Raw genomic sequence first — 24000 nt, forward strand, 5'->3', positions numbered from 1 at the left:
AGAGTCCTGTGAACCCAAATGGAGACCTGGTTGGCCAGTAGTGTGCCAAATCCAGGGGACTCTTTAGACCCAGAGTCAGCAACATAGCCATGGAGGACTAGAGTGGAGAATGAGGTGTCCAGCCAATAAGAAGAGAGGGCATATGCATAGGTACACCCACACTTGCAGATAATGCCCACTTGACCTGGCTTCAACAGCTGGATGATCAGAGCTCAAACAGAAGAAGAAGAGGGAAAAAAGAATAATCTTTACACACATCTATGGAAGCAATAGCTCAAAAGAGTGAACAAATCTTCACAGCAAGGATCATTCCCACCTCTTCTGCACATGGAGAGGACAGGGATGGGCAACTTGGACATTGGCTGCCCAGAATGGGGGGGCTACATAGGCAAGAACTGGCTGACTTACAAGCTTTCAAGAGGGAGCCTAGATCCAGAGGGCGTGGAGCAAGGTAGAATCTCCACTGAGTGGTATCCATTCTTCCTGGTCAGGGCTGATGAAGGGAGATGTGGATAGGTCTCTTGAGATACAATGGCAAATGATTGTTAACAGGACTGATTGTGAGGGCTGGAAATATAAAGGTAGACTATGCCTCGATTCCTGTATCCCAGAGCCCTATTGTTCCAAAGTTGAGCATACATCACTATTTACCTCTGTCCCATTTAGACCATGCAAACCCACCTCAGTGTTTCCCTACCTACCTTGTTCTTCCTTCCTATCCCCTTCTTGTGTATTGCCCTCCCCAACACCTGAACTGTGATGTGTCTATCCCGTACCATGTGCTCTACCATCTCCTCCCTCTCACACCCACCCCTTCCTGTAACCAAGAATTTTTTTTTTTCCTTTTTGTACGGGTATCTTTTCTTAAGCTTTTACAATAATGGTCTTATGCAATATTTGCCCTTTTATGACTAATTTCACTCAGCATAATGTCCTCAAGTTTCATCCATATTATGCAGTAGCTTGCAGCTTCCTTGTTATTCTTCAAGGTAGCATAATATTACATTGTGTGTATGTACCAAAGTTTGTTTAGCCATTCTTCCATTGATGGGCAGTTAGACTGTCTTCTTTTTGCTATAATGAATAGTGCTGTTCTGAACATTGGTGTGTATGTAGCTACTAGTGTTATTGCTCATATTTCTTGTGGGGGAATACCAAGTAGAGGATTTTGCTGGATCATAAGTTATTACTATTTCCAACTTTCTGAGGAAGTGCCATACTGTTTTCCAGATTGGTTGGACAATTTTACATTCCCACCAGCAATGTAGGAGGGTTCCAGTCTCTCCACATCCTTGCCAGCATTTATTGTCCTCTGCTTTTTTGAACTTTGCTGTTATTGCTGGTGTGAGATATCTCATTGTTGTTTTGATTTGCATTTCTCTGATGGCTAGTGATCGTGAACATTTCTTCATGTTTTTTGGCTGTCCGAATCTCTCCCTTGGTGAAGTGTCTGTTAATGTCCTCTGCCCATTTTTTAATTGGGTTGTTTGTATTTTCTCTTGTAGAGGTATTATAGTTTCCTATAGATTTTAAAAATTAGACCCTTGTCAGATATGTCATTGCAAAATATCTTTTCCATTCTGTGGGCTCCCTTTTCACTCTTTTGGTGAAATCTTTAGATGCACCAAAGTTTCTAATTTTTAATATGTCCCAATCTTTTTTGTTTTCTTTTGTTTGTGCAATTTTTGCAATGTTGGGAAGTTTGTGTGTGCCCTATATTTGTAGTTTTTGTTAGGTGCCATCAGTCAGTATTGACTCATAGTGACCCTGTGTACAACAAAACGAAACACTGCCCGGTCCTGGGCAAATCTCACAATTGTTGCTACACTGGAGCCCATTGATGCTGCCACTTGGCCAGTCCATCTCTCTCGGGGTCTTCCTCTTTTCCTCTGACCCTCCACCCTATCAAACATGATATCCTTCTCCAGTGACTGGTCCCTCCTGACAATATATCCAAAGTATGAGAGACAAGTTTGGCCAGCCTGGCCTCCAAGGAGCACTCTAGTTGCACTTCTTCCAACACAGATCTGTTAGTTCTTTTGGCAGCCCATGGTACTCTCAATGTTCTCCTCCAACACCATAACTCAAATGCATCAATTCTTCTGTGGTCTTCCTTATTCACTGTCCAGCTTTTGCATGCATATGAAGTTACTGAAAATACCATGGCTTGGGTCAGGTGTACCTTAGTCCTCAAGCTGACATCTTTGGTTTTCAACACTTTAAAAAAAAAAAAGTCTTGTGCAGAAAATTTGCGTAATGCAATACGTCGTTTGATTTCTTGACTGCTGCTTCTGTGAGTGTTGATAATTGATCCAAGAAGAATGAAGTCCTTGACAACTTCAATCTTTTCTCCATTGATAAGAATGTTGTTTATTGGTCTGGTGGTGAGGATTTTTGTTTTCTGTACATTGAGATGCAATCCATACTGAAGGCTGTGCTCTTTGATCTTCATCAGTAAATAGTTTAAGTCCTCTTCACTTTCAGCAAGCAAGGTTGTATCATCTGCATATCGCAGCTTGTTAATGAGTCTTCTTCCAATCCTGATGCCATGTTTTTCTTCATATAACTCAGCTTCTCAGATTGTTTGTTCAGCATACAGGTAGAATAAGTATTGTAGAAGAATACAACCCTGCCACGCACCTTTCTTAATTTTAAACCATTCAGTATTCCCATGTTCGGAGTCTACTTGAAGGCACTTAACAAGTGCCCTGTATTAGAGCCCTTAAATTTGCCCCTATTTTTTTCATTGATGACCTTTATAATTCTGGGATTCACATTAGGTCTTTAACCCATGCTGAGTTGGGTTATGTATATAGTGTGAAATAAAGGTCTTGTTTCAGTCTTTTGCATATCAACTTCTACTTCTGCCAGCACCATCTGTTGAAGAGACTATCTTCTCCCCATGCAATGTACTTTGGCCCTTTGTCAAAGATCAGTTGGCCATATGTGCATGGGTTAATTTCTGGATTCTCGATTACTGAATGTGTTTTATTTCTGAGTTACATTGTTCTGATAGAAAAAGAGAATCTCTATTAATCTTGAAAATTGTATTTTAATGCTTGCTATATCTAAGCCTCTCAGCCAGGTTACCTCCTGCAACAGGATTTTAGAGACCTGTCCAGAGGTCCTGGTTAAGTCTGTTGCTCTACCTTCCCTCTCCCTCATCCTTATCCCAGCCACAGGAAACCACTCACTTCACTACAAGGAATCGCTCTAAGACCTCACTGCTCAAAGACACAGACATCTCCTGGGAACTTGTGAGAAATACAGAATCTCTAACCTGCAGTCTCACAGTCAGCATTTAGTAAGATACCCAAAGGTTTTGACATTTACAGTAAAGTTGGAGAAGCACAGACCTAAGACCAGAACCAATTACCCACTGTCTCCTAGCTGGTTGGACACTCAAAGGAATCACCAGAAAGGATTAGAAGAAGGACTATTGACATCACTATGGGCAGGGTTAAGTGGAGCAGCAGGGATGGTGACGAACTATTAGGGAACCAATGAGAGCTTCAACAACAGGAAAGGCACAATTGGAGAGTCCAGCCACTGTCCAACTGTGGTCTGAAGGGAAAAGATGGAATATTCTGCAGTCTCCTGCCAGCACATTCCAGTATCTAAATGCCTGGGGGTGGGAAGTAGTCAAGCTCCTTGGGCACAGGGTTTTATTTGTTGTTAAGTGCAGTGGAGCCAGTTCTGACTCACAGCGACCCTGTATAGGGTTTCCAAGGAGCAGCTGGTGGGTATGAACTGCTGACCTTGTGGTTTGCAGTCCAGTGCTGATCCTACAGCATGATACCGGAGTAAAGTGGAGAAAATATCTGTAGGGGCAACAGGAGACCGTCAGACACCATCAGTACAAATCCTATGTCCCCATTTACCTTTGTGACCACTAGAGGTCCATGCCTCCCAAGCCATACTATGTAGTGGATGTTCCTAGTGCTCCACCTAAATCCCTTTCAAGAGAAAAGTGAACCTATTTTCTAGTTGCCCTGAATGTTGGCTGCTTATAAGCATATAAATGCAAAAGCATGTTGTCAGTATGGCATTTCCTTGGAAAGTTGGAAATAGAAATACCTTACGATCCAGTGATGCCTCTACTTGGTATATATCCACAAGAACTATGAGCCAAAAACGCACACCAGTGTTCATAACACTATTCACAATAGCAAAAAGATGGAGACAGCCTAAATGTCCATCAATGGAAGAATGGATATACAAACGTTGGTACATACACACAATGGAACATTAAGCTACCTTAAAGATAGCAAGGAAATTGCAAGCCACCACATAAATGGATGAAACTTGAGGACATTATGCTAAGTTAAATTAGTCACAAAAGGACAAATACTGCATAAGACAGTTATTGTAAAAGCTTAAGAAAAGATGCCCATACTAAAAAGGGAAGGGGGAAGAAAAAAAAAAAAAAAAAGCATGTTGTTGTCCCTGCCCTAATAGGATTTCCCTTGTCCACCAGTTTGTACCCCTCTAGGGCAGCCATGACTGATAAAAGATACAACAGGCCAACTTTCTTGCCTCAAGTTTGGGCTAACTGGTACAATTCATGCTCCAGAACTCCTCAAGGAATCACTCTGGAAGTGCCCTCAAAGACTATATCATTCATAACTCCTCTTTCCTTGTACCCCTGTTCCTGCAAATCATGATACAAGACATGCTTCGGGAGATCTGGCCCAGAAACATCTATCCACAATCAAATCTGTATTCCTTACAGCTTCATTCCCTTCTCAACCCAAATTTTCCAGTGTGCCCTGGGAATTCCTAGGCTGACACCAACAAAATCCGTTGTGTCCTCCACCTCTTCTTCTAATAGGTGATGTTTGGACTCTATGACGTGGGCCTCTTTATTTTTGCACTGGCTGATTCCTCTTTACATTTGACCCCTTCTCACTTTTCTTGCTCTTTGCTTACCTTTTAGTTACATACATTGTATATAACTTTGGGCAGTCATGCCTGAAGAGGACTTTGGTCCTTTTTAAAATAATAACTATTGGGTCACTCTCAGATGTTGGAAACACGGGACCAGCTCTTCCAATTCAAAGCAAGCCCTGAGCTCTGAATGTTTTCCTAGTGGGGACCCAGATTTCCTCTGAAAGAGAACCTTCCAGGGGAGAGGAATATGCTTCAGCACACGGCTTATGAGGGACTAGGAGTCCTTCATCTAAGGGTTCTGCTTGACTAAATGAATGTTAGAAATGTTAAAACACCTGACAAAACAGCTCATTAAAACATTCATCCAGAATGCATGGGTGTGGTTAAAACAGTCCCTTCCAGTGGACATAAAAAGAAAATAGTAGAGAATAAGCAAAATAAAACTTTTAATTAGTTTTAAAAAAAAGAAAAGCTTTTGTTTTTCCATTTTCCAAATTCCAATTTCTCATGGGTTCTTACATACTGACCTAATGCTAATGAGGAAGAGGAAAAAAGACACCAGCAACACTTAACTACCATTCTAAAAGGGTTAAACCCTGGCATGTATTGTGTATCTATTGGCCAAATTGCTTGATTCCTTGCTACTTTCTTGTAAAACAAGGCCTCAGCCTCTTAACCTAACCACTTCAGGATACAGAGCCAACTCATTCACCCTACCCAGCACCAGGTGTTTGTTGGAGAACAGTGCTATTGTTGTTAGTTGCCATCAAGTCTAGTCTTGACTCGTTGTCACTCTGAATCATGGCAATCCCGACTCATGGCAACCATGTGTGCAAAGAACAGAATTGCTCTGTGCGGTTTTCAAGTCTGTGACCTTTCAGAAGAGATCCCAGGCTTGTCTTCCAAGGTACCTCTGGTGGGTTCAAACCACCAACCTTTCTGCTAGTAGTCAAGACCTTAACCAAATGTGTCACCCAGGGACCCCCATAGGACAGGACTAGATGCTAAGACATGGCTACTCACTTGTTTACAGGGAAAAACTTGCTACGGTGGCACAAAACCACGCTGTTCCTGACTTATTTCTGGAGTATGCAAAAGCCTGAAGGTCAAGGTGTCCTCCCTCTCTGGAAGATGCCACTGGGAACAGGCGTGGGGAACAGCCATGCTCCTGACTGCAGGCACAGGAAGTCCAATGTACAAAACCTTTGGCTGAGGCTTATTTAAGGCTCCCTTTTTTCCCCCTTGTATATAGTTTCAACTCCCCACACTAGGTCATTCAAGCGTGGAGTCACCAGAAAAAAGAAGTCGCTGTTTGGAGGATGGCAGATGATCAAGAGTTCAGACAGCTGCGATGAGGATTAGTTGTGGGTTTTTCTCAGTGCCTCGCTACAAACTGTGTTGCAGTTCCATGTTCAAACACTATTAAATGAGAATGTTTTCTCTGGCGCCTGTCCACCTCCCCACAGTTTAAGTATTGAAAAAAAAAAATTTTTTTTTTTAAACTGAAGTAAGCAGCTTACAGCTTACATTTAAAACTTAAAAACGTTATTTCCATAAATGTTGGCCAAAAATCAGCCACTGTTGACTCCACTGGCAGTCATAATAAATGCTTTCCCATTGACAATCTAACAAATCATTTTCTGTTTGCCACCAAGTTCAGTTCAATAAAATTTTTGTGCTCTTAAAATTCCTTTAATAAGAACTCCTAAAAGCACACATTTCCTAAAGTGGCCTCTGTGGCCAACATTCCCAGTGGGTCCCCTTCTGGGTCCCAGAGGTGAACACAAGAAGTTGATGGCAGTAGTTGGAAGCTTTCAAAACTCAGAAAGATCTTAAGTGTATTGAATATGTCAGTATGAGCTACATTTCAGTCAATTATTCACTTTTAAACATACATATACACAACTCCAAAAGTAAATTCTTCAAAAGTACATTAGCAGTGGCCATGAGGCATGTCACTGCTTGGGTTACCCTCAAGGTAGTGGTAAGAGAGCTCCCCTCCTCAACCCATATGGTGGGGAGTCTCCCTGGGAGCAACCTGTGGAAACCAAACAGAGCATTCAGGTGTGTCAGAGGCCAAGAGACGCATCTTAGGCTGGGTTTGAAAATGCCCACAAAGCTTACAAATATGTTGGCTTTTTTCAAGACAGACCAGACTTGATGCTGAATCTATGTAGGCTCAGTCTAGGAATCTTCTAAGCTCTTCCAAGAAACACACTCAGGTGTCGAGTGAAGGTCGCTGAGTGCAGTCTGCTCTCGGGGGTTTCATGGCAGTTTTGGAGCAACTAGCTCACTTTTTTGTTTTTTTCTGTATTTAAGAGATTGGTTTTGGTTCCTTTTGAAGTACAAAATCTAGTAACTTGGTTCCACACTTTCAATCAAAGCAAATGGCTGAAAATGTTGATCACAATGGCACCAAGTTCTCGTCTTCAGAGCTAGGGTACTTTTGAATCTTCAATTAAAAGAGGCAGATTTCCGAGAAATGAATGAAGACTGTTCTTGCCTCCTCCCTCCCATACACACATGTGGAACATCTTCACAAAACAGCTCACTCCAGGCTCAAAGCGAGAGACCCAAGACCCAAATGGAATCCCTGCAGTGCACACAGGTGGAGTAAGTCAGAATGCCCAACCTAGCCAGCTCCCTGTAGAGGTCTCCATTCACTTCCTCATACAGCTGGGAGGACAGCTACAGCCAGGAGCCGTGTGGCTAATCAGCGGAGAGTGCGCTATCTACACAGACTCAGGAATCCACTCAGAGGGCTCCCCTCTATGTATCATCTTGCCCTATGATCCTCTTCCCTACTGACTTCAAAAGGAAGCTTCAGGGGTGGTGTGTTGGGTGTGGAGGGTGAGGAAAGAAAAAAAACCCCAGTCTTCCATGGGGAAAGGCCACGTTCCCCAGTAGAAGTCCTGTAGGATCTGACTCAGGGCTGGGCTGGAGGAACACTGGCTGAGAGGTTGCTGTGCACAAAAGCACACCCATTAATGAAGCCAGTAATAATACAAACTTCTTTGGCCACACAGTCCCCTTGGGATTACAGACTCTGCTGACAAGGGCAAAAGTAGCCAAAGAAAGCAGTAGTAGGGTATAGTCTTGGGTTGGTACCCTGGAAGCAGAACCTGGGGTGGAGATCTTTGAGAAAGTAAAGAAGGATGACCTCAGAAGGTAGATGAGGGAAAAGGAGCAAAAGAAAGTGGCCTCTGAGTTTCTAGAGGCAGGAATCGTGTAAGAGGGGTCTTCAAAAGCTGGAAAAACAAAAATTTGTGATTTCCACACCTAATTAATCACCACTAAATGGTGATGGAAGGAGCTCTGGTAGTGTAGCGGTTACGAATTGGGTTGCAAACCTCAGGATCAGTAGTTCAAAACTACCAGCTGTTCCACGGGAGAAAGATGAGGCTTTCTGCTCCCGTAAAGATTTACAGCCTCGGAAACCCTGTACAGGGTCGCTATGAGCCGGAATCAACTCCACGGCACATAACAACAAGAACAAGTGGTGATGGTATCCTGGTGTGGTGCTGTGGGTTAATGCGCCAGACTGCAAAGTCGTTTGAACTGCAAGGTCGGCTGTTCAAGCTTACCAGCTGCTCCTCGGAAACCCTATACAGGGTCGCTATGGGTCGGAACCGACTTGATGGCACTTAACAATAACAACAAATGGTGATGGAGAATATTAAAAGTACTATGGACTGCCAGAGCCAACAAATCTGTCTTGGAGGAAATGGAGTCAGAATACTCCTTAGAAGTCAGGATGGCAAGACTTCATCTCTCATACTTAGGACATGTTGTCAGGAGGAACCAGTCCTTGGAGAAGAACATCATGCTTGGTAAAGTGGAAGATCGGTGAAAAGGAGAAGACCCCCAACGAGAAGGACTGACAGTAGCAGCAGCAATAGGTTCAAACATACCAATTGTGAGGATGGCACAGGACTGGGCAGCATTTTCTCCCGTGGGACACAGGATCGCTATGAGTTGTAACTGATTTGATGCCGTCTAACAACAATAAAGACCTCAAATTCTAAATCCTTGAGGAGTGACTCAACGTCAAACATGTTCATTCCTTTCCATGCCACAGTGGAACCGGTCCTATCTCCCAAATGGCATGTCAGTCTTCTCCTGCCTCTATCTCTCCATCTTTGATGTGGTGAAAACTGTTCACTACAGATTAATAAGCACAAGTGTATTCCATCCCTGTCAGAGACTGTAAATTTGAAAAAAGGCTTTGATTCTGTAGGAGTGTACCATGGGGTTGAGAGAGAGACAGATGCCAGTCATACCTAAAAGCAGCGTCTTTGATGTAGAAAATGGGAAATTGTTCACTATACATTAGTTGTAGTTGCTGTTAAGTGCTGTCAAGTCAGTTCCAACTCATAGCGACCCTGCATAGGATATTCAAGGGCAGCTGGTGAGTTTGAACTGCCTACTTTGTGGTTCAAATTGATCTTACAGTCTAGTGCTTTATCCCACAGCACCACGTCAGGACTCCTATACATTAATAAGTAAGTACAAGTTACAAGTAAACCCATGCTTACCTTGCTTATTGAAAAATCTGATACTGCTCCTGTCTCACTGAGAATAGATGCCAAAGACGTTATATTTGACATCAAGGCTGTAAGCCATTTGCCCTCACCCACACCACATATACTTAAACCTCTCCAAAGGAGTTCTGGTAGCGCAGTGGTTACGAATCAGGCTGCTAACCTCACGGTTGGCAGTTCAAAACCACCAGCTGTTCTCCAGGAGAAAGATGAGGCTTTCTGCTCCCGTAAAGATTTGCAGCCTTGGAAACCCTGTGCAGGGTCGCTATGAGTCGGAACCAACTCCATGGTACTTAACAACAACAACTACCTTATCTCCTACTCGTCCCTTTTCCCAGTCCATTCCTTGGCTTCCTAGCCATTCCCCGACCACAGTAGGCATGCTCTCATGGTAGGGTACTGCACAGGTTGTTCCCTCTGCCTGGAATGCCTTTCCCGGGACCTCTTTCCATCAGTTCTACACTCTAATGTCACCTTCTCAGTAAGGCTTTCCCTGACCACCCTACGGAAACTGCAGCCTCATCTTCAGGATTCCCTATTCCCCTCCCCTGCTTTACTTTTCACCGTATCAATTACCACCATCAGGTACCTAGTATATATTTATTCTTGTTTGTTGTCAGTCTCTCCCTAAAGAATATCAGTTCTGTGATGACAGGTAGTAGTATTCCATGCAGTATCTCCAGTGCATAGGTTAAGGCCTAGCACAAACTACACAGGGTCCAGTTTTCTTCCTTTTCCAGCTCTGAAGACTGGTATTGTAACTGACCAGTCTTCAACCAACAACTGTAAGAGTGGAGATGTAAAAGTCTTGGTCCATTTTTCTGCACTTTACACTGTCCTGTTTTTTCATCGGGTGCCAGAGTGGGGCAGGCCAGACTAAATAAAGACCATCTATCCTGAAAAGGAGTGGAAAAGGGAAACTAAAATCTGGAAGAGCAGACAGGCCAAAGTAGGTTCTCACAATTACCATCTTTTAGGAGTGTTTTTCTTATTTAAAATATAATACTGGTTTTCTGGAGGAAAGAAAGAAACAAAGCATGGAAGACTGTCCTTTCTTTCCTCCGGCATGGTGAGAAAGACAGTAACATGGGGAAGGCAGGTGTGAACATGGGAAGAGAGGGACAAACACAGGAAGAAAAGGTATTAAGATTGCAAGACAGGTGTGAGCACGGAGAAGCAGGCTGACCCCTAGTTACATGGAGTGAGAGATGGGGGCTTCCCTTCCACTTCACAGAGTCAAGCAAGGGAAGGCTCTGAGGTATCCAAAACCTGGGCCATTGGGAAACAGAGGACAAAGAATGCCCCGTGTTTCCTGAACATCAAGGGAAGTCTCCTTGGTTGCTGCAGACTAGCTGGTCTCCTCTATCTCCAAAAGATCATCCACGTACTCCACAACGTCTCCCTGTAAAAGACAAAAGCACACTTCTGTTAAGTGGATGACTTTACTTTAAAAGAGTTGGTAAGACTATTTCTAAGAGGCCATATTGCTTGCTGCCTCACACAGATCTCCTCCTTTGGTGCTCCCATCCTGCAACAGCTGTGAGTGTTGGTTGCTAATGGCTGGCAGCTGCTGCTTCTCTGAATAATTGCTCTTGGCTAAATGGAGTACCTCACCAAAGAGGTTACACACCAACTTTTGTCAGCAGCAAACAATCAATGACAGACTGAGAAACCAAAATCCACTGCTGGTAAGTTGATTTGAATCCAACTAATGGAGTCTCGGTGTGGCACTATAGGATAAGCCCTGAACGGCTAACTGAAAGGTCGGGGGTTCAAACCCACCAGCTGCTCCTTGGAAACTCTAAGTAGGGTTGCTATAAATTAAAACCCACTGGACAGCACTCATCAACAACAATGGTGGCCAAATCTTCTGCAAAAGATCTTTTTAAAGTGTCAGAACAAAGATGTCACTTTGAGGACTAAGGTACACCTGACCCAAACCATAGTATTTCCAGTGGCCACATCTGCATGTGAAAACTAGGCAATGAATATGGAAGACCAAAGAATTGATGCGTTTGACTTAGGGTGTTGGCAAAGATTATTGAAAATGCCATGGACTGCCAGAAGAACAAACAAATCTGTGTTGGAAGAAATACAGCCAGAATGCTCCTTAGAAGTGAGGTTGGCAAGACTTTGTCTTACATACTTGGACGTGTTCTCAGAAAGGACTAGTCTCTGGGGAAGGACATCATGCTTGGGAAAGTAGAAGGGCAGTGAAAGAGAGGAAGACTCCAAAAGATAGGCTGCCACAATGGGCTGAAACATGGCAACAATTGTGAGGATGGCACAGTGAGGACCAGCCAGTGTCAGTCTGTCGTGCATAAGGTCACTGTGAGTCAGAGCTGACTCAAGGGCACCTAACAACAGCAATGGGGACCCCATGTATTACAGTAGGACTGCTTCATAGGGTTTTCTTGGCTATAATCTTTACTAAGAAAAGTGCCGGACCTTTCTTCCATAGTGCCACTGGGTGGCTTTGAAAAGTCAACTTTCAGTTAATAGTCATATGGTTAATCATTTGTGCCACTCAGGGACTCCTGACAGGCTGGTGGTGTTCCTGTTGTGTGCTGTTGCATCAGTTCCAACTGACTCATAGCAACCATGTATAGGGTTTACGAGGAGTGCGGGGTAAGTTTGAATAGCCAAAATTGCAGCTCAAACAAACCTTTCGGTTGATTCCTTATCCTACAGAGCCACACCAGAACTCTTTTGTTGTTAAGTGCTGTGGAGCCTGTTCCGACTCATAGCATCTCTAAATAGTGTTTCCGAGGAGCAGCTGGTGAGTTTGAACCACCGACCTTGCGGTCCTGGTAAGAGAGTCTAAAAAAGGCAAGACCAACTTCCTTTTCCCTACCTAAGAACACTCCCTCAATAAATCAGTCCATCAAATTACATTCTGTTTCTGAAACAAACACTCATCAAAATCTGAAACTCAAAAGCATGCATGTATTTTCGTCTGTGTCTGAAAACTTCTTTACCTGTGTGCCAACTTTCAGGAGCTATTACCAACATTTCAACCCCAGAAAGATATTATTTTAGTTCTCAAGTGCTGCTAGACTAGAAATACAAGTGGGTGGATTTAATAGTCAGAAATTGATTTTCCCACAGATTAGGAGATTAGAAATCTGAATTCAGCTCTCCTGGAAGGCTATGTCTCTCTGTTGGCTATGGAGGAAGATCCTTGTCTCTTTTAGTTTCTTCATATGATGTGGCATCGCTCTCCAAGCATCTACTTACCTTATTTCTTTTATATCTCAAAAGAGATTGATTACAAACATAACCCTATACTAACCCTATCTCATTCACATAACAAAGACAACCCAGTCCCAAATGGGATTATAACCATAGGTATCCTGTTGTTGTTAAATACCATCAAGTCAGTTCCAACTCATAGAGATCCTGTATAGGGTTTCTGAGGAGCAGCTAGTGGATTTGAACTGCTGACCTTATAGTTCTTTTAAGTCCAGTGCTGACTGTACAGCGCCACATCAGGAGTCCCCACAGGTATAGAAGTTAAAATTGACAAAGGCTTCAAAAAGCTCATGGGAAAAAAATTCCATTATCTTTTCATTTTGTTCTTCTACCCATTTTTCTCTTAGTCTGGAAGTTTACCACAGGTGACCCTACTGATATTCAAAATACCAGTAACATAGCTTTCAGCATCACAACACCATGCAAGTCACCACAGTACAACAAACAGACAAATGGTGGCATACTCAACTTGCAATATTGAAGGATTCTATGGGCAAAATACTGAATGATGTAGAAAGCATCAAAAGAAGATGGAAGGAATACACAGTCACTGTACCAAAAAGAAATGGTCAGTGTTCAAACAGTTTTTCAAGAGGTAGCATATGATCAAGAGCCAATGGTACTGAAGGAAGAAGTTCAAGGTATACTCAAGGCATTGGCAAAGACCAAATCTCTGGGAATTGATGGAATACAAATTGGAATCTTTCAACAAACTGATGCAGCACAGGAGTTGTTCACTCATTTATGCCAAAAACTTTGGAAGACAGCTACCTGGCCAACCAATTTGAAAAGATCCATATTTGTGCCCATTCCAAAGAGAGGTGACCCAACAGAATGTGAAAATCATCAAACAATATAATTAATATCACATGCAAGTAAAATTTTGCTAAAGATAATTCAAAAACTACCTCAACATTACATCAATAGGGTACAGACAGAAGTTCAAGCTGGACTCATATGAGGATATGGAACGAGAGATATCATTGTTAATATCAGATGGATCTTGGCTGGAAGCAGAGTATACTCAAGAGATGTCTACTTGTGCCTTATTGACTATGCAAAGGCTTTCAACTGTTTGGGTCATGGAAAGCTATGAATAAAGCGAAGAATGGGTATTCCAGAATATTTGATTGTGTTCATAAGGAACCTTGTAAATAGACCAAAAGGCAGTTGTTCAAACAGATACTATCAATCAAATAGGGGATACTGAATGGTTTAAAATCAGGACTGTATTCTTTCACCATACTTATTCAATCTACATGTGGAACGAATAATCCAAGAAGCTGGATTATATGAAGAAGAGTATGGTGTCAGGATTGGAAGAAGACTCATTAACAACCTCAATATGCAACTGAAAGTGAAGAGGACTTAAAGATCAAAACCACAGTCTTCTGTATGAACTACACCTCAATATAAAGAAAACAAAAACCCTCACCCCTGGATCAAGAAATAACATCATGATAAATGGAGAAAAGATTGAAGTTGTCAAAAACTTCACTTTGCTTGAATCTATTATCAACACTCATGGAAAAAGAAGTCAAGAAATCAAATGATGTATTGCATTAGGCAAATCTGCTGCACAAGACTTGAAGTGTTCAAGAGTAAAACTGTCATTTTGAGGACTAAGGTGCGCCAGACCTAAGCCATGGTATTTTTCAGTAACATCATATGCATGTGAAAGTTGGACACTGAATAAGGAAGACCGTAGAAGAATTGATGCATTAGAGTTATGGCTTTAGAGAATATTGAAAGTACCAGGGGCTGCCAAAAGAACAAACAAATTTATGTCAGAAGAAGTACAGCCAGAATGCTCCTTAGAAAGTAAAGAAGGTATGACTTTATCTCTCATAGTTCAGACATGTTAGCAGGAGGGATCAGTCCCTGGAAAAGGACAACCTGCTTGATAAACTGGAAGTTCAGAAAAAAAGAGGAAAACCTCAACGAGATGGTTGGCACAATGGCAGCAGCAATGGGCTCAAACATAAAACAATTGTGAGGTACCGTATCAGGCAGTGCCTCGTACATAGTGTTGCCATGAGTCAGAACTGCCTAGACAGTACCTAACAACAACAACCGATTTTTGAAGCCTCGTTGTATTTTTTGTTGTTGTTGTTAAGTGCCATCGAGTCGGTTCCGACTCATAGCGACCCTGTACAGGTTTTCCGAGGGTGTAAATCTTTACGGGAGTAGAATGCCTCATCTTTCTCCCACGGAACGGCTGGTAGTTTCAAACTGCTGACCTTGCGGCTCACAGCCCGATTCGTAACCACTACGCTACCAGAGCTCACTCGTTGTATTTTAGGGGGACACAATTCAATCTATAACAGATAATACAGAAACATCCACAAATACAAGTCCCAAATTACACTAATGTTTTGTTTCACAGTTTTAAAGAATTAAGGAAAGCCATTTGAACTGCAAGGTCAGTGATTCAAGCTCACCAGCTGCTCCCAAGAAACCCTATACAGAGTTGCTATGGGTCGGCACCGACTCAATGGCACTTAACAACATTAACAAAGGATTTTCCTGTATTGATTATGTTTGCATTTGGCAATGATTATATGCCATTACTTGTTATATTTTGGGATAGCTCATTCTTTATAGATGGATTGCTTCTTTCACTATTTAAAACCTCACTTAACTCATTTAGTAAGCTAACTATGCCAGGGACTTTAATGATGTGCTATTTATCATGAGCGTGCCAAATCCAAGAATCCTCGGCATTTTAAAACCTGGTGTAAGGAAGCGTGGTCTCTTTTAGCCATGTGACATGGAGCAAATCACTAACCTGCTGCACTTGTTTGAGTTTCGTGGTTATGTTATTCATTCATAAGGGCCCTGGAGGAGCAGTGGTGAAGCACTCAGCTGCTAACTGAAAGGTCAGCAGTTTGAAATCACCAGTCGCTCTGTGGGAGAAAGGTATGACAGACTGCTTCCTTAAAGATTTCCAGCCTTAGAAACCCTATGGGGTGGTTCTACTCTGTCTCATGGGGTCAAGAGCCAGAATCAACTTGACACCAGTGGGTTTCTTCTTTTCAGTTTGGGTGTTATTTTTAAGAGCAAAAAGTTAAAAGAAGAAGTTTATATTTAAAACTCTCATGCCATATTACTCAGTCACTAGGAAATCATGTTTACAAAAGAATATTAAAAATGGAAACAAAAATGACACGATCCTCTCAATAGACACAGAAAAAAAACATTTGACAAAATCCAACACCCTTTCATGATAAAAGGACTCAACATTCTCGGAGTAGAAGAGAACTTCCTCAAACAGATAAAGAGCATCTATGAAAAACCCTCCAATACCATCATACTTACAGTGCCAAACTGAATGCTTTTTGTAGGAATAAGACAAGAATGTCCACTGTTAGCATTACTAAAATGCTGTGTAGAAAGTCTTAAAAATAAAGGCAAGAAAAAATAAAAACAAGGCATCCAATTGAGAAAAGAATAAGTAAACTATTCATAGGTGACATGATCTTGCATATCGAAACTCCTATGGAATCCACATGCTCACACACACATGGAATTAAACACAATCAGCAAGTTTACAGGATACAAAAACGATATATAAAAATAAAATTTTATTTCTATACACTAGTAATAAACAGAAAAAAATGAAAATTAGAAAACAATTCCATCTACAGTCACATCAAAAAGAATATTAGGTACCAAAAGAACTAGCTGGTACCCAGTTGCCACTACCAACTGTTCTGAAAGGGATCAGATTAGACGATCCTGGATAGACTGGGAGGCAATGTAGAACAAAACTTAAAAATATAAAAAAGACTGGGCTTACTGATCAGAAAGAGGCTGGAGAAACCTGAGACTAGGGGTCCCCAGCCACCCTTCAGTTCTGGAATAGAACTCACCCTTGTGGCCCAATTTTCAGCCACGTGGTAGAAAGGTATATAGGGGAGACAACAACGCTAGCAAGATATACTCACCATGGAATGGTCAACCATTCAAGATCAAAAGGGCAAAACTTACCTAAGGACAAAGTTCAGAAGGGTTGGAAAGGAGGGTGGAATAGAAAAATGAATGACAGGGAGGAAGTAGGATAATTATTGTTACATGAAGAGGATTGCAATAATTGAGATGAAACAAAGTGTATGATTTGTTAAATGTAAAAGTGACCATCTTCTCTGTAAAATCTTTACTCAATTCACAATACAAAGTTTCAGAAAAAAAAAAAAGAATACTTAGGAACAAGTTTAGCAAAAATTAAGAAAACATTGCTGAAAGAAATAAAAGACCTAACTAAATGGAAAGACATCCCATATTCATAAATCAAAAGACTTGATAGATGGCTTCTTGTTGTTAAGTGCCATCAAGTTGGTTCCAACTCAAAGCAACCCTGTATAGGGTTTCCAAGGAGTAGCTAGTGGATTTGAATTGCCAATCTTGTGGTTTGAAGTCCTGTGCTGATCCTATAGTGCCAAGTAGATTCACCACATTTCCTATCAAAATTCTCAGCTGCATTTCCGCAGAAATTGAAAACCCAATCCTATATTTTATATGGAAATACAAGGGACCCAGGAAAAAAAAAGTTGGAGGACTTACAAATACAGTTTCCAAACTTACTACAAACTACAATAAGTCTAGGTAAGCCCTGGTAGCATAGCGGTTTATGACTTGGGCTGTTAGCCACAAGGTCAGCAATTCAAATCTATCAGCTGCTCTGCAGGAGAAAGATGAGGCTTTCTGCTCCTGTAAAGACTTACAGTCTTGAAAACCCTATGCAGGGTTGCTATGAGTCAGAACCGACTCATAGCACAAAACCACCACCACAATAATAATCCTGTTATGGTGCTGTAGGATAGTCACTGGACTGCTAACCACAAGGTCAGTGGTTCAAACCATCAACCACTCCTTGGAAACCCTATACAGGGTAGCCATAAGTCAGAACTAACCCTATGGCACATAACAACAACAACAAAAACCAATAATGAAGACAATGCGGTACTGATAGAAATATAGATCAGTGGAATAGAACTGAGAGTTTATTCTAGACTAGAATTTAGTCTAAAATAAACCCTCAGCTTTATGGTCAGCTGATTTCCAATAAAGCTACCAAGACAACTCAGTGGAGAAAGAAAGTTATTTCAACAAATTATGCTGGAATAACTAGATACTCACATGCAAAATAATGAAATTCGATGCCACATCAAACCATTTAAAACATCTCAAAAATGGACCATTGAAATGGCAATATTTCGTGACTGTCACAATTTTAAAGATAGAAATTTTTTAACAAAAACAGAGGAGTAGTTAGTTTTACAGTCCAGAAACAGAGGACCCTAGGACCATCAAGGGAGGAGAGGACAAGCAGAATGCAGGACCTTATCCAGAGAAGCAGGGACACCAGAGGTGGAGGCGGAGATGGGGAGCTGCTGAGGACTCTGGATTCATGGAATTAGAGGGACTGAGAGATGGTGGCCAGGAGACAGGCTTGCAGAATGTGCCCTTTGTTGGTTTAAATTATTATATATGCCTGAGTGTTTTTAAAAATAGGTAAAATGAATAGAAGAAATACTGTTAACTAATGGTACATGGAGGGGATTATAATCATTGTAATGAAACAAAGGATATGATTCATTTGATGTAAAACTGATGATCTGCCCTGTAAATTTTCACTCAATTCACAATGAAAACTAATATATATATATATAGTTGTTGTTATTAAGTGCCGTCAAGTCAGTTTGACCCATAGTGACCCTGTGTAGGGTTTACAAGGAGCAGCTGGTAAGCTTGAACCACCAGCCTTGCAGTTCAAATGGCTTTGAAGTCTGATGCATTAACCCACAGCACCACACCAGGACTCTAGGACCACAAGGATGCTGTAAAGCCATTCCCCAAAGGAGAGAATGCTGCCAGATACACACAAGGTTGTTGTTACAGTCTGGAAAATATACAGGCATATATATATATATATATATATATATATATATATATATATATATAGAGAGAGAGAGAGAGAGAGAGAGAGAGAGAGAGAGAGAGAGAGAGAGCGAGAGAGAGAGTCCTAGCTCAGGCTTTTCTTTGAGGGGACCCAACCGAAGACACATGGCACATGTAGCACTTGCCAATTTATACATGCAATTTATTCCACATGCAATAACCATTCCTTATGGGGTCAATAGTATTACTACCATTTTACTGATAACTTTTGTTTTTTACTGGTAACTGACGCTTTGAGAAGAAAATGAATGCCTAGTGATGGATCTATCCCACAGATTCTTAGACATCAAACAAATTCCAAGACAATGCCTCACTTTCTCACCTAAAACTGGGGCAGTGGAAAGCACAGGGACTCTAGGCTCTGGTTCACAGGTCCCGTGACTTTTCTGTATCCCATGCGCCTCATCCAGAAAGTGAGGAGCCATACTAGAACTGTCTTTCAGCTCTCTTCCAGCCCCAGTGGCCAGCTTGTCCTTGTTGTTGTTAAGTGCTCTCGAATTGTTTCCAACTCATAGTGACCCTGTAAGGCTTCTAAGAAGTGGCTGGTGAGTTTGAACCGCCGACCTTGCAGTTCAAACCAACCTTGCAGTCGAGTGCTTATCCTACAGTGCCACACCAGCATGTCTTTAGTTGTCTTAAAATGCATTTCCTGGTTTGCTCTGAAAACTGCCCCTAATGATAGCTTTTCTGTGACTAAGCTGCCCCAACACAAATGATAACTTTATAACCAGTTCAGTCTCTTTTTCAAAAACAGAATCAACTGAGTGACACTTAAGTCAGGAATTTCAAGAAAATTCCAGAAAATGATAAGATGACACTTAAAAGAGTAAAGACTTGAAAAAAAGGAAAAGAAACCCCATAATAGTCTGGCATATAAAAATTACAGGGAGGGGAGGGTTCCAGGTAACTTTAGAGTGTAGAGCAATGAAACAGTCACTGAGATTTCCCCAGCGTTAGGAACTGGTGGTGACGTCACAAGTTCCTGGTATGTTGCTCTGTGCTCCCCATCAGGAAATGTGGGGCTTCAGTCTCGCGTTCCTAGAAAGTCATCTTTTCTGTGCTAGTGTTCTGACTTTCATTAAAACACCCACATAATCCAGATTTCCCAAGGTCTCCTTCTGTTTCTTATTTTCAGGGACAACTCGACCTTCCAGTGATTTTAGCAAGTATGTGAGTAAGTCATATTTTCTCTTAGCCAGACATGCACTGAACATGACAACTTACCTCATCATCATCCATGATGTTTTCCTTAGCAAAGTCGTACAGCTCATTCTGGAGTGTGGTCACATTAAAGAACTGAACTGCTTCCTGTCCAGACACAAGCAGAGAACAGTTTTATATGATCAGCCTTCTAATGTCAGCGCTTCAGCATTTTAAAGTGGAATGATCCCAATTTGGTATCCCTCCACAGTGGATCTTAGCCACAGTGCCATGGAAAAATAACCACCAAAACACTGACTTTAAAAAAGAGTGGAAAATAAGGGGGAATCTGATGCAGACTGTGCAGACCTGGTCAGGAGTTCAAGTCCCTGTGGGCCCAAGCGTTGCAGACCGTGCAAACCATAGGCTCTGAGGATCAGACTTTAGCCACCTAGCAGACATAGCAAAATGTCCCTCATCTGATTATTCAGTTATGCTTGTTAGTAATCACATACATGAGCCCTGGATATCCACAGATAAATGTAAAAACCTTCCCTAAAAGCCGAGACTGTAAATTCCAAAAAGGCAAAGTTTCCCCCTCGCCCCCCGCAAAAAAAAAAAAGCTAAAGAGGGTAGAGAGAAACACTGTTAACTGATGATGTATGGATGGGATTATAATCAATGTAATGAAACAAGTCATATGAATAGTTGAATGTGAAACTGATGATGTGCCCTGTAAACTTTCAATCAATCCACAATAAAAACCTTAAAAAAAAAAAAAAAATGAAATGGAAAATATAAACATAAAAAAAAAAAAAAGAGTGGACACATATCCACTTGGATGGCTATCATTAAAAAGACAGACAATGACAAGTGTTGGAGGGGATGTGGAGAAATAAGAATCCTCATACACTCCTGGTAGAAATATAGAATGGTGCAGCCACTTTGGAAAACAGTCTGGAAGTTTCTCAAAAGGTGAAACGCAGGGTTATCATATGACCCAGCAATTCCACTCAAAGAAATTAAAACATGTCTAAATAAAAACTTGTATATGAATGTTCATAGCAGCATTATTCATAACCATCAAAAAGTGGAAACAAGCCAAATGTCTACCAACAGATGGGTTAACATATGATAGGATAACATGAAATTTCCAGAAGAGTCAAATTCATAGAGACATAAAGTACACTCAGGTCTGCTAGGGGCTGGTGAGAGGGAAGAATGGTGTTTTTCTTTGGGGTGATACAAACGAGACAGTGGAGTGTGTGGGTCACCCTGAGTCAGAGGGCTTATTCCCCGGCAGCTAATAGTGACAATATTATTATTAGTTGAATGTATACCTCATAAATTGTTGAGAAAACTAAGAAAATGAGATATGGGGATGGTTGTACACCTCTGTGACTATGCTAAAACCAACTGAGCTATATACTTTTAAGAAATGAATTTTACCATATGTACATAATATTAATAAAAAGAGCAGCCAATTGAGTCAGTGGAACAAACAAGTGAGAGAGAGTATGAGTAGGTGTGTATATGTGTGTGTGTGCGTATGTGAAAAAGCAGAGGCATGAACTGGGTAGGACAATGTATGTATAGCAATCCAGAGAACCTATTGAAACCGTAAAAGGCAGTACAACTTAGAGACAAAGATCAACAAAAAAAAAGATACTTTGAACGTAATATCTAATTCACAGAGGTCTCTGAAACTGGATGCAAAACTGTAAGTTTGTCCATCAAAGAACATACACCATGAAACTATGAGAAAAGAAAATGAAGGGGTTATATGGGTGTGACATGGAAAAGTGTTCAGGAAGAGCTTCATGTTAAGGCAGTGAAAATTGCAAGATAGTATGCAGAGTCTATCCCTTTTCTGTATCAGTATACAATTGCAGGCTGTATAAGTAACTAAATGTTTACCTTTAAAGCAAGAGGTAAAACGAGGTGGGCTTAGGAAAGCATTTCATTTTCTAAATGAAATATTTCTGTAAGGTTTGTAGTTTTTATTTATTTTCATGTCAGACTAAAGCAGTGATATGTTAAAAGAACAAATAAACTACAGGGAAGGGGGAGAGAGAACGAGCCCATCTCCTCAGTAGGCACAGTAGTGTCCTGAAAGTGAGAACAAAGTGGAGAAATGAGAAAGTACCGCTCGGGGCACAGGTACGTGCACTTACTGGCCTGGGCTGGAAATGCTCGTCTGAGAGGCCCCACTTCTCCCGATGGTACTGGTAATAGACCAGGTTCTGCTTCATGACCTTGTCGTTCTGGTCAAAGAGCAGGTAGCTGATGGCACAGGGGGCTGCGTTCTTCAGGTCGTTCACTACATTCAGGGAGAAAGCGGGGAACAGGGAACTCAGCAAACCCTGCCCTGAGCTTCCTCTTACCAGCCACCCATCCCAGAAGTAAAGCTTTCTAAAGAGAAAGTTCGTGAACAAGCCCCTTCTAGGCAGTCCATCTGGCCTGATGATTGGCTTTGATACATGGGCATTACTCGTTACGTAGATACCTTTGCAGAAATGCCTGCATAGGGCCTCCAGCTCTAGGAACCTGGGCAGGTCTCACAGCCCAGTACCCCAAGGAAGGCTGAGTTCTAAGGTCAGCTCCACAGAGCTACGGAGGACAAGTTCAGAAGAACATGCTCATAATTTAGGGCCTACAGTTGACCTACACAACTGGGTCCCATTGGATGGGCCACAGTCTCCAGACTGGCCCCTAGAGCTAAACTATATTTGAAAAACCAAAGGAAGGTAAACACTGAGCTGGAAGAGATCCAATAGTCATCTGTTCTTGATATCTCCTGGGGACTGGGGTTCCCACCTCCAGCTTCTCCAGGATAGTGATACCCATTTCACAGCACCTCAGCAGTGAGATTTTGCAGGGGCTGGGATTTATCTTGGGAGTGGGGGCAGGCTAATGGAAAGTTTCAGACAATGAGACACAAAAGCCCCTGGGCATTTACTCTGGCACTTTCCACTCCAACAACTAAAACTTGTGTATGACTAAATCTTGCCACCCACTGGTCATATTCTGTAATTACAACTTTAAAAGGACACCCTATCCAGGGAGCTGTTATGGGTTGGAACCAACTCGACAGCACTTAACAACATACAGGGTGATTAGAGTCCTGGTGTGGCCCCGTGGGATAAATCACAAGGTCGGCAGTTCAAACTCACTAGTCACTCCTAAGAAGCAACCCTGTCCTCAACAAAGTCAGTAAGGTCTGTAATTTAAGAAGAGATCAAAGCAGAGCAGACGATTGTTAAGAAGCCAATTTAGTAATTAAATTTTACTTTTAGTGTTTGAATGTGTTATAGACTAGATTATGATGGCCCTCAATAATATGTGTGGTAAATTCCAATCTGTGGTTAGGAGTACTGGTGTGGTGCTATAGAACAAGCACAGGACTGCTAACTACAAGGTTGGCGGTTCAAACCCACCAATCGCTCCTTGGTAACCCTAAACAGGGTTGACTAGAAGGTACTTAACAACATTCCTAGGATTATCATTCCATTTGAGAATGGTTTTATGTTAATGAGTCAGAGTAAGATGTATTTTATATCTCTTCTTAGATACAAAAAGAGCAAATTAACTAACAGAGGTGGAGGAGGATAGAAACCAAGCCATATAAAATTAGCAGGTAATCAAGGAGCAAGCTCTTTCCCCAGAGTCAACTGAGAGACCTACCCTTCAACCTAGGTTCCCTAAATTCAGACTCAGCTTTCTCAACTGTGAGAAACTAAATTTCTGCTCATTAAAGACACCCATGCCACGTGTAGTATTTCTTCAGATAACTAAGAAAATGTGTAACCCCCAAAAGCAAACATTTTCTGGGGAGCAGGAAGCACAGCCTGAGGTTTGGATCTACCAGTGTTTATAAGTCTTTGTCACAGTCTATGACATGTAAAGCTATTTTCAGAGTGTGGGTCATGTGAGCTCAGGGTGGAGCAGACAAAGCCAGGATGTGTCTAGAACACATCTAAACTCCTCCTCTGCTAGCCTTGACAGACTAGACGACCTCAGAGATTCTTATCCAAATTCCAAAGTCCACCATACGGCTGGCATGCAACAGGTATTTAGTAAAAGAAAAGTATCAGCACAAACTTTCATGAAAATGAAATAAAGGCCAGCTTATGTTTGCAACCGACAGACAATGTTTAAACCATGGATTGACAAAGAGTTGATAACAGTTGGAGTTGGGTGAGAGACACATTGGAAT

The 24000-nt window shown here is 41.7% G+C and overlaps 1 protein-coding gene across 1 annotated transcript in view; it reads right to left on the minus strand.

Moving 5' to 3' along the window:
- Positions 1-10634: 10634 nt before the first annotated feature.
- The window catches only part of CRTAP (cartilage associated protein), a 33402-nt gene continuing 20036 nt past the window's right edge, over positions 10635-24000 (minus strand). The window contains exons 5-7 of the mRNA XM_006851580.1: positions 21959-22104; positions 19869-19952; positions 10635-10833 (exon numbers count right to left, since the gene is read on the minus strand). Coding sequence (XP_006851642.1) covers positions 10780-10833; positions 19869-19952; positions 21959-22104 — 284 coding nt within the window. The 3' untranslated portion in view covers positions 10635-10779. The remainder of the gene's footprint in view (positions 10834-19868; positions 19953-21958; positions 22105-24000) is intronic.

The sequence above is a fragment of the Chrysochloris asiatica genome, unplaced genomic scaffold (assembly GCF_000296735.1).
Source record: "Chrysochloris asiatica unplaced genomic scaffold, ChrAsi1.0 scaffold00030, whole genome shotgun sequence".
NCBI lineage: Eukaryota > Metazoa > Chordata > Mammalia > Afrosoricida > Chrysochloridae > Chrysochloris > Chrysochloris asiatica.